The sequence below is a fragment of the Phlebotomus argentipes genome, unplaced genomic scaffold (genome assembly GCF_947086385.1).
Source record: "Phlebotomus argentipes unplaced genomic scaffold, Phlebotomus argentipes genome assembly contig_5, whole genome shotgun sequence".
In the NCBI taxonomy this organism is placed as follows: Eukaryota; Metazoa; Arthropoda; class Insecta; order Diptera; family Psychodidae; genus Phlebotomus; species Phlebotomus argentipes.
In genome coordinates this window covers 8,286,773-8,305,655 of record NW_026776165.1, presented here as the reverse complement: position 1 = coordinate 8,305,655, position 18,883 = coordinate 8,286,773, and the positions used below count along the sequence as shown (strand labels likewise).

General features: G+C 40.4%; 3 protein-coding genes across 5 annotated transcripts; 1 reads left to right on the top strand and 2 right to left on the bottom strand.

The window, feature by feature from the left end:
* Nucleotides 1–714: 714 nt before the first annotated feature.
* Nucleotides 715–16,496, bottom strand: LOC132255836 (long-chain-fatty-acid--CoA ligase 4). 3 transcript variants are annotated; one of them, XM_059752007.1, is made up of 9 exons: nt 16,490–16,496; nt 8,749–8,799; nt 6,313–6,448; nt 4,550–5,195; nt 3,935–4,269; nt 3,544–3,856; nt 3,214–3,477; nt 2,846–3,121; nt 715–2,774 (listed from the first exon to the last, which is right to left on the bottom strand). In XM_059752007.1, exons 2-9 carry the CDS (start codon nt 8,769–8,771, stop codon nt 2,620–2,622), a joined length of 2,148 nt encoding a protein of 715 aa, XP_059607990.1. In that variant the 5' UTR covers nt 8,772–8,799; nt 16,490–16,496; the 3' UTR covers nt 715–2,619. The 3 variants fall into 3 exon arrangements, with proteins under 3 accessions (XP_059607990.1, XP_059607989.1, XP_059607988.1); XM_059752006.1 differs by lacking the exon at nt 16,490–16,496 and adding an exon at nt 15,364–15,829; XM_059752005.1 differs by lacking the exon at nt 16,490–16,496 and adding an exon at nt 10,251–10,610.
* A 96-nt stretch (nt 16,497–16,592) lies between these two features.
* Nucleotides 16,593–17,415, bottom strand: LOC132255842 (coiled-coil domain-containing protein 25). The gene is made up of 3 exons (XM_059752013.1): nt 17,306–17,415; nt 17,155–17,246; nt 16,593–17,096 (listed from the first exon to the last, which is right to left on the bottom strand). Exons 1-3 carry the CDS (start codon nt 17,376–17,378, stop codon nt 16,635–16,637), a joined length of 627 nt encoding a protein of 208 aa, XP_059607996.1. The 5' UTR covers nt 17,379–17,415; the 3' UTR covers nt 16,593–16,634.
* Nucleotides 17,416–17,437: 22 nt separating this feature from the next.
* On the top strand, nt 17,438–18,789 carry LOC132255839 (enoyl-[acyl-carrier-protein] reductase, mitochondrial). The gene is made up of 2 exons (XM_059752009.1): nt 17,438–17,735; nt 17,799–18,789. The coding sequence occupies exons 1-2, from the start codon at nt 17,438–17,440 to the stop codon at nt 18,659–18,661; spliced, it is 1,161 nt and encodes a 386-aa protein (XP_059607992.1). The 3' UTR covers nt 18,662–18,789.
* The last annotated feature ends 94 nt before the right edge of the window (nt 18,790–18,883 follow it).

Sequence of the window (18,883 nt, the reverse complement as noted above, 5' to 3'; positions counted from 1 at the left end):
ACAATCGATAAATCAATGTTGCACTGAATTCGTTCGCTGGTGGTTTGAGTTTTCCGTTTTTACAATATTTGGTTGTCGTTAATTCTGCGTTTCCTTGTGGATGCTGGATCATTTCATGTCTAGTTGCATTCTAACTGATTGACAGGCTTTTTTGTTTATTGTTCTTTCTTCTTTTTGATTTTTTCCTACATGTTGTACCTTTATCAGTTCGGTGTTCTTTTGAAAACCGCTAATTTCTTGATTTTGTCTCATTATTAATGTATTTGAGATCTAGGTACGCGCTATTGACGCTTAAAAAGGGCAAAAATTAATCCTGTTTTTAGTGTTCAAGTCGCCTTCTTGGCCGATAGCCAAGACAGTCTTCCTGCCGTCGCGAAATGAGCGCTCTGTGGCGATTAGAATGAATATCTGCTCATGTTTAGTGCGCACGGGCAGTGCGAAGAATCTGTGCTGGACGGAATTCACTTGTGCGTGATTGCTGGTCTCGCGAGAAAAGCAGGAGCAAAAAAGGCGCGAGAGACAAAGCTGGGCGCACAAAAAAGCGCACTTTTGCCGCCTTGAGATGTCTTGAGAGCGAAGATGGCTAAATTGGCGGGATCTCTATTGTTGGCCGACCTTGAGGAATCATCTTCGCGCACCAGGAGTTACACATATTTCGCCATCTTTGCCGCGAATGTGACACTGTGCTGAAGAGATGAGAATGTTCAAAAGATGTTTTAATATTCACTTGTTCTCCTTTTATTTCAATGCATCTTCCCCTCATCTTCGCTTCTTTTATAAAGTGTGATAATTTATAATATAGTAATCTTCAATGCTATCCACTAAAATGTAGACCTAGTAAAATTTCATTTAAATAACCTTTATTTACACATACACGGTTTACTTTTTCTTCATTTTTTGGATCTTTTTTTTCTCTCTTATAATCAGTATGAATTGGATTTCCTCTTTTTTATTTTAGTAGATATATATATTTTGGTTTTTTTTTCCTTTTACCATCGCATAAATCCGATAAAATGTGTACTGTTTCTTTTATCTTCTCATTATAAGCTTTTTAAATTGTGTATGCAATAAGACTTGTGACCACATCTAATTCAACTTTGATCATCCCCTCTAGTTTACTTGTTCTGTCTTTTTGTCATCTATTGAAGGCATTTTTAGCACATGATTATTTTACACATTGAGAGAATATATATATATTTTATCTGCGTGAGAGAATGACTCTTAAGTTAGGATTGAACTCTTAACTTCAAATTCTCGATGGTGTGTCTCAGCTAAAAGCATATTGAAAGGTTCTTAAAAAGCATGATTCACAATTATATTTCAGCTCAAAATCGCATTCACTTTTCACAAACAATTTATTTCATCATTTATTATTGCAAAGAACATTCTCACGCGAGAGGATTTTCATATCTTCACAGACTGAAAAAAACACTACACATAATAATTCCAATTTCTTTAGGCAATATAAGAAATATTTACATCGTTTTTTTATTATTAAGTTTTTGAATTGTTCTTGTTTCTGAAAAGGTTTTTTTTCTTCTTTCACCTTCCTTTATTGTAACTGTACAAAAAAAAATAAGGGGATCATAAACTAAATTCAGACTCAATTTTTATCACATTCACACCCAAAATCTCACATCATTCACACCAATAATTTCAATCACATCCAATTGAATAATACAGACAAATTTTGGACAAGGATCGTAATAATCATTAATAATAGGGGAAAAATATTCCTTTATCTTTCTTCCTTCATAAAGCTAAACTATCAAATTTTCGACTTTCCTCCACAAATTCCGTCTCTTTCCAAATGAAAATATCTTGACATATTTCTAGCTATTTGCCCAGGAAAATAACATTAAACTCACCCTTCGTTTACTTGACTACCCAGAATCTCAATTAAAATATAAAAAATTTTCACTATTGAATGACTTGAAGGCGTTGACTTACAAAATAAAAGCCAATTACACAATAAATAAGAGGTAACTTTTCTCAATGGATTAATCATTATTGTGATTTTCTGATCTCAATTCTTCTCATTTTTTTTTTCTTATTGCGTTCAGTGAAATAATTTGCTTCTTGTTCTTTCGTTACTTCTATTATAGTTAAGTAAATATTGACTTAATATAGAAACACTTTTTGTTTGCATACTAAAGTGAACTGATTACCGCGGGATTGCGAGAAAACTGTGTGTGTGTGTGTGTGTTGCTGTAAATCTCTCAAAATGATAAATGAATAAATATAGCATTTTGTGATTTCCACCCGATAAACCCATCACGTGATTGCAAAGAAAAGACAGCGCGTGAACAGGAAGTACATAGCAACTTGTCAATCCCTTGTGTTTAACGCATTTTTTTTTGGCTATGATTAACTATTAGTGATATTTTCCTATGCGCTCTCTTGGGCCGGTCTTTTAGCGTGATGCTCAACGCAATATTCCAGTAATAAATAAAATAAACCACTACATTTTATCCTTTCATTTGCCTCTTGACTCTTTTACTCCTTCCTCTTCTGTATGTATTTCCTCCTCTTTTCACTACTCCTCATTAGACACCTACATTGAATGCGCCGCGCGGAAAGTCTTCACTTGCGCTTGCGAATTGACTGTTTGGGCGTATTTCATGAAGCGTACATGCGATTGATGTCGTGCTGATATCTCTCCTGGATGTCTTTTCGCTTCAGCTTGAACGCCGCCGTCACAAGTCCCATGTCAGGCGACCAGACCTCCTTGCACAGTGTAATGGCGGCCGGCACTTCGAACTTCTCCAATTTGCCTGCAATCACACCACAAACATTAGCACTCTTCGTTCACACCTCTTCCGTCGACAGCGAGACAAAGACTCACATTTCTTCGCGTGCTCCGCCAACTCCTTAATCACTGCCCTCTCCATCACGGGCGACGAGCAGAGATCCTCGAACTGCAGATTCGAGATACCCTGCTTCAGCGCAATCTCCTCCAAATGCTTCTGACTTGGCACCACCAGCGCCACTGTGTACTGCTTCGTAGGATCGCCATAGACACAAATGTTCTCAACCACCGGACACGTCTTCAGCTCGGCCTCCACCTTGCCCAGGGACACGTACTCGCCGGCCTGCAGCTTCACCAGATCCTTCTTGCGGTCTTGAAAGGCGAAAAGAAGGGTTGTTAATTGAATTATTCGACTCTTTCAATACTTGAATGCTAGAGTATTTGGTGAGTGTCAGAAGACTTACCGATGATCTTAAGTACGCCATCCGGATGGAATTCACCGATGTCGCCTGTCTTGAACCATCGCTTGCCGTCCTCCTCGAAGAAATCCTCCTGCGTCTTGCCCGGCAACTTGTAGTATCCCTTGGACACACTCTCACCGCCCACGACAATCTCACCCTGAGGATATGGTTTGTTGGTGACACGGTAATTTCCCTCCTCCCAGTTTATCAGCCGAATATCACACATTGTCGACGGTGCGCCAACGCGTCCAAATGTCATGTCCCACTCTGCAAAATAGACAGGAAAACGTGTTAATTTCCCCGCGATTATAACAGACAATCCGGTATACTCACTATCGAGCACCGCGGCGCCGGAAGTTGTCTCTGTCAATCCATAGCCCTGCACCACATCCACGCACAGGCAGACCTTAATCTGTTCATGGGTGTCGGGCGAGAGGGGCGCTCCACCAGACAATACCGCCCTCACGCGACCGCCCATGAGTTTCGCCACCTTCTTGAAGATCAATTTATCCGTAAGCGGTGTCGTGTAGCCGCGCTTCAGCCACTTTGCCTTGTAATCATAGGCGAAACGGAAGAGAGCCTTTTTGAATGGCGGCTCGGCGTTCACCTTGTCATTGATGCCCTTCGATATTCTGTCCAAAATGAGCTGAAAGGTGAAAAAAAGCAAAATCACCCAATCAATATCGTTCTATCTTTAGGAACATTACGACAAATGCTCGCTTACCGGCACAGATGTGATGCAAGTGGGCTTGAGAATCGTGGCGTCACCCTTGCAGCCCTTCATGATCTTGCTGCTGCTGTCGATGAGCGTCAGCGGTGTGGAATATCCAATTGGAACGCCCGTCAGCAGACACACACTCTCGGCAATCAGCTCAAAGACGTGCGCCAGCGGCAGGAATCCGATGAGAATGTCATCTGGGTAGATTTTAACGCTATCACAGAAGTTTTTCATGGTAGCAATGCAGCCACGATGCGAGAGTAGAACACCCTTTGGCGTTCCCGTGGATCCTGATGTGTACATTATGATAGCAGTGTCGTCAGCCTCTGGCGGAACTCCCTCTGAAAGACACAAACAAGAGAATGTTGTAGATATTGCAAAAACACGTGATGAGAGATATGTCTTTCCACTAATTAGTAATTATAATTTAACTGACAATTATCATCAACCTTGAACTAGAACCTCATATTAAATCCCATAATAGCCATCAAGTCATTTAAATGGTGAGAAATGTAACCTTTGCTTTGCATATTCATTAAAAAAAGATGCCGATTTTGCAATATTGCACACATTATTGTAAATTCAACCCATTCAATGATCAGCATTTGATACCAATCTTACCGTATTTACTGTCGCTGCCCTTCTTCAGCACCTCCGAGAAAGATGTGATCTTCACGCCCTCCTTGAAGCCCACCACGTCCGTCTTGTGCAGCTGATCCTCCATGTACACGATGGTTTTCACGTTGGGCAAACTCGGCAGCAACGTCTTAAACTTGGGCAGCAGATCGTGCGACGTAATGACAATGCTGACCTCAGTCTCATTGATGCCATGAACGATTCCCTCGTCGCCCAGCGTGGCGTAAATTGTCACGATCGGGATGTTCTGCTTGAAGCACCCATGAGCGGCGATCAGCCACTCAGCACGCGTCTCCGCGAAGATGACAATGTTCGTCTTCGGCTGCTGTCCCAACTCACGCACACCGCGTCCGAACCACATTGCCGCCTGCTCCGTCTCCAAGAAGTTGCGCCACTTGTACTCGCCCATCTTGTACTTCTTGAACACGCGTCCGTTCGGCTGCAGCTCGTCCTCCTCACCCAGAATCTGTCGCGTGCCGAGACAGCGCTTCGTCGTGTGAATCTTCACCACGTACTTGAACACCTTCTCCAGAGTGTCCAGGCCCAGTTGCAGCATCTTCACGTGCACCTCTTGCGGCGGATCTACAGTGCGATATGTTACGTGACTCTCATCCTGGCTGATTGGTTTTGCCTGCAACAAAGAGATTCATGTTAATTAAAAGAGAAGCGGAAAAGGCTTATGACATCAGAGACACTCTTTCTCTCTCTGTCTCATCGCACAGTGACTTTCCATATTCACAATGAATTCAGTGTGAATATCGCGTGAGATTAACCATTCAAAGCCAAAAAAAGAAATCGAAAAGGATTTTCGAACAGTGTCAATGAATGCCGCGCTTCTTCTCTTATCAATGGAAACCCATAATTTTCCAAAAACTCGCAGATATTGACTTCAATTGCGTCACCAAGATAAGAAATCAAGACGAGAGCCAATTTCAAGATCAAAATTTGGTGTTAGCACAAATTTCCCCATTCAGGGAAAAGAAAAATAATTCATAGTGAAAAATAAAAGGTCAATCAATACTGTAAAATTTCTCTGATTCGTGTCTCGAATACATTTTAAAGATTCAATATCAAATTTCTTGTAATTTGCTCAAGACAAGGCTCAATTTGTCTTTTAGACGATTCCACCTGAAGCAAGTGAATGAAATGTCGTTCGTTTGCACTCAATTGACATCAACTTATCGACAAAAAAAATCATAAATACCTTCAAGCCACCCAAAGCTTATCTTGAGCTACTCTTTTTTCGCGCAGTCAACATTCAAATGAGATAACTGAGGAGTGTCAAATAAATTTTCTCTCTGTCCAGCAAATTATATTATATAACTTTACGCTGCGGCATTTTTTCGGGGCTTTCTTTGTTGATGTTGTCCACCAAGCAAAAAGAAAGAGATTCATCATAATCTCTGTGTGAATGGATTTTATAGCAGGTGAAACTCCAACTAAAAGTGCTTCGTCTGTTGTCCATCCATTGGATTTTGTAGCCATTGTGAAAAAAACCTTTAGACAATAAGCACACTTATATCGAGTAGATTTGGCGTTAGGAGAAAAAGAAACCAGTTCTAACTTCAAGTCCAAAAGCTAATGTCTTTTTAATCCCAAAGCCCGGAAGACTCAAGGAAGACTATGTGTACTCAAACAGATAAGATACTGTCTGGCGCAATTACGTAAGGCTTGAGAAACACCCATGGAAAGTTTGCGATCATCGATTTGGCTTGCTGACAAAGTGCAAAAAAAATCAATTTCCTTACCTTGATTCGACGAGAGAGCATTCGACGCTTCCATGGTCTCTGAAGCACTAAATATATTGGAAATGTGAGAACATCACAGACAAATGCGAAGCACTTGATGGCCCCGATTGCCGTTTGCACCCAAAAACTCTCCATCCTGCAAAGAGAAAAGGATCAAAGAGACATTTAGAAGCTGCACGTTGTATTTAGTAGAAGAATTGATAGATTAAATTCAAGTTGAAATAGAAAAAAAAAAGAAGAACGTACAAGAGGAAATTCAACAATTCCAGCATTTTTCCCTCTTACTTCACACAACACAACAGCACGTGCGCGTTTTTCTTTTAACCTGTTTCTTCTTCTCAAGTCAAAGTGTATGATGGAAATGGAAAACAAGTGGCGCGCACTGTTGAAACTCAGGAAGGTGTTGTTGAGAAATTGAGAATAAATTTTCCACGAGAAAATTTCCTGTCTCCCCCAGAAATCAAACCACTTCCACTGGGCTCGTAGAACAGAATGATCGCCAGACACGCTTTTCACTGGCTCTTGAGGAATGCCAAAGCAGACACACTGCCCAACTGATATCGCATAATCTTTCACCTCATTGACGATTTCACAATCTTATCGCCATAGAGACATTAATATCTACAAAAGTATGCCTCAAAATTCACTGCACCGCCTCTTCTCGCTTCGTATTTCATACAATCTACTGGATTTCACTACAAACTCTATGACTAAATCACTCCATGAATCATAGAAAACATCAGCAGACTTCTTTCGTAGGATTAATGAAAAAATAGAGTTTCCAATTAAAATAATTGCACTTTGCACATATGAAACTCATCATGTTTAATACAATCACTGACAAACCAAAGTTCAATATTTTAATCAATACTAATTTAATGATAAAACCTGGAAACTCTCCTTCATATCTCTTTAGTCTCCAGGCTAAAAATATAATTCTGGGAATTCGTAGCAGTGTTTAAAGATCTAAAGTTCACGCATAAAGTCATGTAATTGATAAATCAGCATGAATACTATCAGTTAATGACTGGATTTTACTTGTTGAAATCCAGAATATTCCTAAAAATCGCTATTTTATCTTCCTAACTTCAAAAACTCAAGCTTAATAGACACTAACTGCTGTCTTCTGTTTTACAATTGACAAAATCCTTTGCAGAGAATCTTCTTTTAGGACATTTGAAGGGACCTTTCCTCACAAAAATCTTCCATGTGTCTACTGAATTTATAAGTAAATTGTCTAGAGTTGATAGCAGAGCAAAAGGTGCATTAATAGTGAGACCGGACATTGCACTCTAAATATACAACATGACACATTTAAGTTTCACTTTCGTTTCAGCACAACATTATGCTGCGAATGAACCAGTTTTTAAAGAAAGTGATATGCGAGGAAAATGTGCGATAAATTGCCTCAAGATCAACGTGTAGAAATTACACTTTGGCCTTCTCTATCACGGACTGACAGAGTGTGTTGATCTGCTGTGAAAATTCTCAGGGATTTAGTTAAGGATTGTCGGCAGAATTGATGTTTCCCTCCCACTGACACTTTATGTAACACTCTCTGGCTATCATGATGACTGATTTTTTTAGCACTGCCTCTGATCCGCACCTACGAAATTTGCCGGTAAGTCGACTACACTTGCAGGCGGAGATAAAAAAAATTGTACGTATTTATAGACCAGTAAATATGCCAGAAGAGACACCGAAATGTACTTTCTGATAAGGTGTGTTCCAATGTTTGTTGATTCTCTAATTAAATCTCACTTTTGCAGAAAAAAAAGCACAAATACACAGTCAACGAGATGATTTATTTCATTGACTAGTCATTAAATGGCAAATTCCACTCTGCCTGAGCCTGAATTCTCGTCTCGGCACTTTGTACTCTTTGGCAAAAATAGATCGTTATGCAATTGTCTAGTAGAGAGACGAACACTCTGATCATGTTCTTGATATGAGTAGCCAACAGATAGGCGAAGATCAAAGTCAAAAAAAATGTTCTGCATTAAACTTTGCCCAATCGACGCAATTCGAGAGTCTCTTGTCAATCGTTTTATCATTTACGTGTCGTCCAAGAATTCCCCTGTATCTTAGGCGCTTATCAAATTTTACGAGATAAAGCAATAGAGCAAAAAAACTCACTTTTGAGCTTAAAACTGATCAACTGTTTGACATTGCGACATCTATTGTATAAAATTCTTGGCGAAAACCATTCTTTCACCTTTCCATTTTGACTGGAAATTGCTTATTACTCACTTTTCACTCACTTTATAGATATATTTTATATACATCTTTGCTCTGTTTAACATTCAATCAACTGGCAAATTCTAAACAATGTGCATCGCTGTTATTATAAATTACAAATGAGAAGAAGAATATAAAAAACAAACAGAAGAGAAAGAAAACTATAAGCAAACATTAATGATAGATTGTAATACTTACTTGTCATCCTCTTCGATGAACATTTTGTGAGCTTTTAATGATTTTCTAGCCCTGAAACCAACAAGAGAAACTACATTTAGCGGATGAACAACAAAATACAAGTGATACATTGTAACATATAATTTAACACAGTTCAAGATTGGCATAGAAGCTGTATGTCAATGAAGAGCAATTGTAGAGAATTTTTTAACCACCTTTCCCGCCACCCAGTCAAAGAGTTTAATGACACGAGCAGAAGTCAGACAAGAGGACAAATTCACAATCTTATTTACATATAAATGTATACTTTTTTTTCCTCCAAAAGACAGAGAAAATATCACAAGCATATTGACTTTAGGCGGCATTTCGTCGATAAACAGCTTTTATGGGACACGGTGGATTTTGATTTGGACACCAACAAACGTATTTTGACACTTTTCAAGTTCATTGAACCAGAAATGAATGCAAAATCATACAGTAATAGGCAACAATTAAATTGGTCTCCTTGAGAGAATATTGAGGGTAAGTGAGACATTGATTGGAAATGTCGAAGAAAATTTAAACTAATCACCACGTATTTTCTCCCAAGCACCAATGAAAGAATTCTCCTTCTAAATTGTCACTCATACATAACTAATTGTGTGGTGATCGTGAAAAAAAATAGGTCAAAGTCACTGATTTTCTGTTTTTCATCGCCTTCAGCCACACACAAAGCATCTGGCGTTCGAGCGAGATGGCAAACAAGAAATCTTAATATTCTTATTTATACTTTTCACATCGTCTTTTTTTCCTTCCACTCATATCAGAGAAAATGTAGGAAGCATTCTTGGTTCTAGGCCAAGTGTGTGACGTCGCCAAATTGAATGAGGAAAAGATCCAGTTCAAAGTTCAAATATTACGTAATTGAACGATTAGTGAATTCATGTTTTTGAATCTTAAAGTAGAAAAGATTTATCATAAGTGCGCTTTTGCGTGGGTTTTTCTTCAACTTTTAACAGATAAATAATCATAGCTCTGCTTTCTTTCTTCTTTCTTTTACAAATTTGTAAATTTAAGAGTTTCTCGACATTTCAAACATTGGATTAATTTTGACACCAAAATGTCTCTTTATATCCACAAAACACCGATAAAAAAACATTTAGGCTTCAAAAGACTCCAAAGCTTTTAGGAGCAATACTAAAGTCTGTAGTTAAGTTTAATTTTTTGAGGTTGGTCAGCAACACTAAATGACTTTAGTGGATATTTCATGGTTATAAAATTAAGCATTTCAGTTACGAAACCTTCATAATTATTCAAAAGAAAATGCACAGGAATTCTTCCATAAATGGTGATAATTTAGAAAATCACGGTAATTGATTCACAGTTTCAGAGCACACGGAGAAACTTCAGAATATTAGCACATCTTTGTAAGAAATCGCACAAAATTCACAGTCTTGCAGCATTCTGGCTAATATTCAGGTTTATTTATCTTTCAACATCCATTGAGCATGCTTATTTTAATGTTTATATATTCATCAACAGACCACAATTTTGATATTGAAGAATATGACGTAGAGGATGTAATCCAATTGAATTTAATACACCACCACCACCACATTGAGATTCTTGTATGAATTTCACATCCAATCTCTTTAACACATTCCATTATGTTGGCCCACTCTTTCTCTCTTTCTCTTCCTCTCTTCTGGAACACTAGAATTCCGTGGAAAATTTTCTACTATACAACACACACACACACACAATACTTTGCTGGCCAAAGAGAAGGGAAAATGCGGGTCAAGTCACAAATACTGTATAATCTTGTCTGTCAATAAAATAACCATTTGGAACATGACACTGTGAACTTGTAAATATGCTGACGTGTTTGATATATCAAGCACTGAAATTCTATCATCCAATTTGTCACACAGTCTCTCAAAGGAGTGAAGAGAAAAACACCTTTTGCTCATGCGAAATTTGTCACACAACTGAATTCATCCTTTGCGAGCGAAATCTCTGAACTGCCTTTAAGGCACAATTGAGTGAGAAATCTTGCAAATTACTCTTAAAACAATCATCCACACAATAAAATGTGAATTGCGATCACGTGACAGGATGAAGTAATTGAGAAGTAAGAAGAAACCACAAGTGTGAAAGAAAGAGATCAAAGTGATGCTCAAGGAAGGGCGCAGTAAATTCTTCTGTCCCCTTTTCTCACTCTCTCAAATAACCCAAAGATATTATTTTGCACTTAAAATGGCAGAAATCAAATAGGAAATAAATTTTTTTTATTAACTCACTAAAATCTCTCACAAGTCAAATTCCAATGGAGAAGAGAGACGCAAATTCTTATGTAACTCCAGTAATAACAATGGGGAAAAATTAATCAAAGCTGAAATAAACTTGTTTATTGGCAAAAAGTTGGAAAATTCACGTGTAATTTCTGGTTTTTTATGCTCTCAAATATATCCCCCGTAAACGCTGCACTGCAAAAACTACACTGATGAATGGAAAAATAATAATGGTGAAAAGACAGAGGCAAACGTGTGGATACAAAATTGGCATGTATCTAATTTGCCAAGGTGAGCTTCCCTTGCTGAGCATATTTTTTCATGTTTAAGTGCGACTTTGTCTATTTCTTTCTCTCTCTGTCTCTCTCTCTCTCCATCATTACAACTAATCATTGACATTGACTTTGATAGAAAATCACGAGGTGAAGAATTACACAAAAGAATATTAGTGTTTTATAGTGGTGGAAAAATGTGTTGAATGGAAAAAGATTCACGTTGCAAATTGATTTGACACCGCCAACCAACTTCATGTGTTCACAGCAGACAATTTAATGGGAAGTTAATTATTCGCTGAATATTAATTATTCATGCGATGGCGGAAAATCTATTGACAGACATTTGTGCCAGTGGTCAGGGAAAAGGTTAAAGTGTTGTGATCATTCGGCTGAACCTTTGCCATGCCAATGTTTAACCACGATCAACAACACCACTGATAATTATTGGCAATCTGTAAAGTGTGATGATAAACAAACTTTTGCAAAGTTGTGACGCCCCATGATTTATAAATATTCCCCGAGACACAAAAACAACGTCACACTGACAATGTTTGTTCGGCGCATTTCTTCTGCATTCACTCATCAAAATTTCTCATTATATTTCTACACATAAAACAACAACAAAAATCCCACTAAAGTTCATCTTTAATATCAACTGTTGAAGGGCAAAGTATAAACAAAATTATTATCACTCCTTTCAATACACTTATTCTCACTCCTTCTCAATCATTCACACAGACAACATCGCGCACTTTGGACCCCGTTTCTCCGTCTTTTCTTCTTACTAGACTTCAACCTCATCAACTGACCGAGTTCAAATAAAATAATTTGTTTACTCTCACAGTCTCGCAATTATTCCCTCTCTCACTCACACACACATTGAGCAGTGGCGTGATTCTCTCCATGCTTTGGACTTTGTACATAAATTATTATTATGTTTTTCAAAGAAGGAATAAAGGGGAAATTGCGAGATTGAAATTTGTGGACTGTACAAAGGAAAAGGACAAGCTCACAAGTAAATCATCTCTGTGACATATCAAGCTGCGAAATGTAGGCTAAACAAAGTCTTAATCTATCACAGAGTGAATTAGAAAAATGTACAATTTTATTGTTGATTTGATATGAAGTGTACTGACATAGTTTTAACCTTTCAACAATAATAGCCTGGAGAGCTTTTTTTTTAGAACTAATATAGAATGAATTATAATGAGGTAAATTTGAAGAGATATTAATCAAAAAATTGTTATTTAAAATGTTTTTGATGCGGTTTTTTTATCAAGATAGATCAGTAGGTTTTTTTTCTTTGAAAGCGAAGTCTGAAAAAACTTTTGTATAACCAAATATACTATTAAATCGCCTAATCTTACAAGATATGAATTTAAAGCTGAATCTGTGAGCCAAAAACACCAATTTAAAGAGCTAGTTTGTCTTTCATCCCTATAAAATCTCTGTTAAGAAATACAATGGCTCAAACTTCTTCACTCTTTTTTGCTACAGCACATTTAACCCACTTTACAGCTGCTTAATCAGGTTGAATTCTATGAGGGAAAAAATCACTTAATTATCTAAAATAATAGTTAGAAATAAAAAGCTCACGCGATTCTATTGATTCACCAGTTTTTTTTCTTCTTCTTTCCTCCAAATGTAGTTTAGGAACAAATGTTTCTAAGTATTAATTTCTCATTTTTAGCTCATGATCAATTTCAGTATTTGCCCAACATTGAAACCACACTCAATTCATACTCAATTTTCTCTCTCATCGTCTGAAATACAGTCGAATATCGCACCATCCAATGAATTTGCCAGGCACGCAAACTTGCATTAAGCTCCGTATTTGTGGAGTAAAATCAATTCGCTCATGTTATGCAGAAGGTCAGTTAATGTTCCACATTTGAATCGTGTTATTTACCTTAACAAGAAAAATTGAGTCCCACAGAGACGCTCAAAGATACTGATTGTAGAGCAATTTAACCAAAGATTCATGGATAAATACCAAGAAGGAAAATTGCAAGAGTTTCTCTCTCTCTCATATATATGTAATATTGCGTGCTGTTTTTGTGGAGAGATTGCAATAAAGAAAGAAGCGAGGAAATCAGCAAAACCACTTTAACAAGATCATTACATTTTTGATTTAGATTTAATCACACTCAACATCTTTGCCAGAGAAAATATCAAGACACCTTCGCCTGTGTCGCATCATTTACATATCTTTTCTGTTAATTATTGATTTTAGCCATGGCAATTTATTTTTCTCCACGTGAAAAATTCATCCTCACAAAAATAACAACTTCAATGTTTAATAATCTCGAGTGAAGTGAGAAATATGCGCGACTTTTAAGTACAATTTAATGAATGAACTGGAAATTTATATGATACGCAATTCAATTTTTCCTTTCATTCCTCTTTTCTCACACTCTCAATCATTTTCTCTTTGCCATTATGCAAGTTGAGTGCTGTGAACTTTCCATCTAACGTGGATATATTTTCTTCTTCACTTTTCATGACCCTTTTATTCTTCCCTCAAACCCCCATTGAAGCCCTTCTTAACCACAATTCTTCTGCGTGTACTTTTGTGATTTCCTTGCACTTCTCATAAATTGTAAATTGTACACAATTACAAAATACCTGTTGGCGGGCATTTTTCATGCTTCTTCACGGCAAAGTTAGATGAAAATTTGTCAAATTAAAAGCCACCAACTTTCAACCTCAGAATATTATGGAAACTTTCGCTATCAAACATTCATATCAGAAGCAAAAGGATTGTGACCCAGATTCGTAAAGTGAATAGAGAAACGACATGTGACTTGGTGAATACACTTCAGAGGTGGTTTAAAAAACTGCGTGGAAAACACTTCAATTTCTATTTCCGTGTTGAGGTCACACGACTCATCTTCTGTCTTTGATTTCCTCTTGCGATTTCTACTCGTGAACATTCAATATCTCTCAAATTTCATGTGAAGAACCAATAGTGCAACACACGGAATTTAAGCAGTGGGGAAAAATTCAGGAAAAACTCGCTCAAATCTTGCGACACTGGGCAAATGAGAACATTACACCGTCCATTGCGAATTCTCTGTGCTTAAGTAACTGTCCAAAGGTGTCTGTTTCCACCTTTGCCATCTTTTCCTCAGACCATCAACTCTCTCTCTCTCTCTCTCGCGCGCTCTTCACCTGATTCTTCTAACTGTAAAGTCGTGCCTCACCAATCTGGCACATCCATACGCTCCCCTTTCTCCCGAGAGCGAGAAGGCATTCCTCGCCAGCACCCGATGGAAGTCTCTAGTTCGGCGAAAGGATCATAAATCCCTTCAAAAGAAGTTGAGAATTCTGAGAAAAAATCTCATTTGTCTCTGGTATTCCTTTTGGAATGTACAAGAATGTGAAGGTGATATTGATCGAACGAAGAAAAAAACTTTTCCACTTTGATATTATTATCAAATTCTCAATAAATCAATACAGTTTCGGCAGAATTTCTCGAACAAATGACTATCTTGAGAGTGAGTCATTTGGCGCACTAACACGATTGATAAAATTGTAGTTTAACTACGAAACTGTTCCAGAACTGTGTGAAATCTTGATGAAAAAGAACCTCAAATGACTGACAAATGAATCACGCTTTATGCCAAGTTTGCACTCTTCTTCCGCTTTTCTACGCACAAAAAATATTCACACGAATTTCCATCGCATTCCGCAGAATACCTACTGTTGATAGAGTAAAATTGGATAATTATTGCTTATATTTCTTCTATAAATAAAAGGAAAACCACGCCTGCCAAGGGAAAGCAAATCTAATCGTCAGAGTAAATTCAATGAATATTTGCAGCCAAGAATTTTTCAATTCAACACCTCTGTTTGATTGTACATGACGAACATGCCCAGAAGTCGCCGTGCGAAGAGGAACGTCTGATAAATAGCAAACTTTATAAATAAATAACACATCACGTAAGAGAAGGATTGCGTAAAATGGGGCCGTTTGAGGTTAGGTCTCAAGGATTGTCATGAGACTTTTCACGGCAATTCTCTACACTCAACTCCCTTGGATTTCTATAGCACGTGCACGTGGGGGCGTTTCTGGGGCTTCCGAGGCTCACCTATGAAGTCAATTGATGTGCCCTTTTTGGGGGTTTTCCCTAGATTCCTGCTCTTCCCGGAAGTTCGATTTCAGGGGCGCGTTCTTTCACCTCTTGCACACTTAACTGAACACCCAACACGCACAGGGGGCGGAACACCACTCAGACGCTCTCTGCGGATGGAAACACACGGCTTTTCTCCACGGAGGCACACAAAAAGCACAATTTTCACCAGAGAGCCTCGTTTTTTCCGCAAGGCGCCACGCTATCGCGCTAATGACCACTTTCACACCGCCTCTCGGGCAATTTTCAGGCAATGTACACACGATAAGACCACTCGAGTAATCCTCAAATAGTCGCGCGATAAGATATTGACAGAGTTGTGACTCTTTCAGGGATAATGTAAGAAAATCCGCGTGGAATTGCTGCTGAAATGTCTTTCTTCTGCGTTTCTGCGAGTAAAACTGAGTTGTTTTGTTGGGCCACGGCTTGAAGCATTGGCAGACAGCGCCACTCACACCACCACGCGCAGCGTATGCTACACACTCCGTCGGCCAATCAGCGGCCGAGCTGGAAATGGCATGATGCGCTACGTCACTGCGCATCACAGTGTTGGATGGTGTGACCCGCGAGGGCGCGCTGTGAATCAATACAAAACATGCTGGGAAATTCCTCACCAGACTCCGCGCCCCCGAGCCCTCCTGGGGCCCCTCACCCGGTCGCGGGGGCCCCGAGTGGGGCCACCGCGTCCTTCGGCACCAGAACACCAGAGTGACGTGGCAGAATGTGGCCAAATTGCCCAAGATCGCGCCGAAATTGCGCTGCTGTGCGCATCAATGAATCATTTCATCATATGGGTTCCCACACAATTGGAGGTGTGTGTTGCACATTGTGACGACACGGCTGTGAATCACCGAAAACACCAGTATCGTATGATATGGGCCGATGTGTGTGGGCAGCAGAATGAGATCAATGGAAGCGGAGAGTGTTTATCAACAAAGAAAACCCCTCCAGACGGTCAAGATTCCCAAGGCGACTCCCTGTGACGACTGGAAGCCAGACGGAAAGATTACCGTGCACCCCAAAATAGACCTTCGGATTCAAGGGTCAATCCACCAGTCGCACAACAAGAGATAAGCGCACTCACCAGCAAAAACAGCAGAAATGAATACAAAAATACCCAACGGCGAACTGTGGCGAACTCTTCAAACGATTCGCCGCACGCGGCAAACCTGTTATAAAGCGGGGAATCTCTGTATAACAGACGGATTTATATTTTGCAGGAGATTTTTTCACATAAATTCATCGGAATCATTGCCGTCATCGTAGTTGGAGGTCATTTTGTCGGATTTCATGAGACTAGTATAGCTCCTGAGCTCAGCTTCCTCCTTCTTGCGCCTGATCTCCTCCTTTTCCCGCTCCTTCTGCAGCTGCAGCTGCCGCTTGTTGTCCTCCCGCTCGACGGCATCGCGCGCCTCCCGCTCCGCCCGGAAGTCTGGATGAGCCTCAGTCTTTGTCTTATTAAGACGATTCACCACGTCATTGATGCGCTTCTCCACCCGAATCTTCCGCACATCCTTGTCCCGATGAAACGCCACATGACCAACATCCATTCCGGCCGTCTTCTTCAGGTTCTCCCACATTGTGTACACAATGTCCAAGTTGTTGATCTTGTTGCCTTGAATGCTGTTGGCCTTCACGAGCTGACAAGCATCGTCCAGAACCGATGAAGGGATGTCATCGATGGTCTGTCCCTGTTCAAGTCCAGGAATAGCACAGTAAACAAACAATCTTCACAGTGAATCTTCATACCTTCTGCAAGCGGAGATACACATGAGCGGAAGATATCTTGTCCACGTGAAACCACACATCCTCAGGCCAGCCCCACTTGATCAGCTCTTCATCTGCAAAGTCCAGGAAGTCAGCAAACTGCTAACATAACCTCTATAATGGCTCTTCTCACTCTCATATTTATCCAGTCCCATGAAGAAAGTCACCGGCGGATTGACCACATTGCTGGTGAAGTAGAAGACCATCCTGGAAGATATGCGAAAGCTTCCAGAGGATAATTTACTGGGAGAGTGCCACAAAAACAATGAGATCGCCCAGAATGCAAAACAATCAAATGACCTTCCGGCGAAAATGGCGACCCGGCGAAGTGTCATCGCTAAATCAAAACAACGAGGCGAAAAACAGGATGATTTGCCGTGTTTTTCAAACTGCCCGGAGACACATGAGTGTCCTGGCCACGAGACTAGTCTACTCGGAGTTTGGCGAGCCGGCAGAAGTGGTAAAGAAAGTGGAGGAGAAGTTGGAATCCCCACAGGCCAATGAAGTGACGGTGAAGATTCTCGCAGCGCCCATAAATCCAGCTGATATCAACACAATTCAAGGTAATTGCGACTCTTCCAGGCACTGAGAACTCCGCTGATAAAACTGTCTGTCTGTCTTTGCAGGAAAATACCCAGTGAAGCCGCCTCTGCCTGCAATCGGAGGCAATGAATGCCTGGCAGAAGTCACGGAACTTGGCGCCAATGTCAGGAATCTTGCTGTTGGAGATCGTGTCATTCCCTCCAAGACAGGCATTGGCACGTGGTGCTCGCACGCCAACTATCCCTGCAATGCCCTGTTCAGAGTGCCCAAGAGCCTGGGCGCTGTCGAAGCCTCTACACTCACGGTGAATCCCACCACGGCTTATCGCATGCTGAAGGACTTCGCTGATCTCAAGCCGGGCGACACAGTGCTCCAGAACGGAGCCAACAGCGCTGTAGGACAGGCCGTCTTCCAGCTGTGTCGCAAGTGGGGCCTCAAGAGTGTGGGAATCGTGCGGAATCGCCCGGAAATCGACGATCTGCGCGCCTTTCTGCGGGATTTGGGGGCGGATTGGGTACTGACGGAAGAGGAGGTGCGCACGACGGACCTGTTCAAGAGTGGCCAGGTCAAAAAGCCAAAGCTGGCGCTAAATTGCGTGGGCGGCAAAAGCGCACTGGAGATGCTGCGCCATGTGGCGGATGGAGGAGTCGTCGTGACGTACGGCGGCATGTCCAGGGAGCCCGTGACCGTGCCCACGGGTCACCTGATCTTCAAGGACATCTCCTTCCGCGGCTTCTGGATGACCAGGTGGACGAGAGACAATCAAGAGACGCCCGAGCGCGAGAAAATGTTCCGGGATCTCGTGGAGTTCATCGAGGAGGGCAGTTTCCGGGGGCCTCGCGCAGAAATTGTGCCTGTGCAGAACTACCGAGACGCCCTGGCGAATGCCATGGCCTTTCAGGGATTCATTGGACAGAAGTTCATCCTGGACTTTACGCAGCTTTAATTTGTGATTTTGCATTGTAGAGAAATTTGAGCCGGAGCAAAATAAATCGGCGGCAGCCGCTTCTTTTTGTATAGCGGCGGCGGCATTAAAGTAACGACAAAATTTTGTGAAAAGCAGAATGTTTCAGGACACAAAGATTCACCTGATGCTCACCTGGTTTCAGACATCTAAGTTGCCCAAGAGATTGTCGCGGTATTCAAAGGGGTTTCTCAATACCCCAGA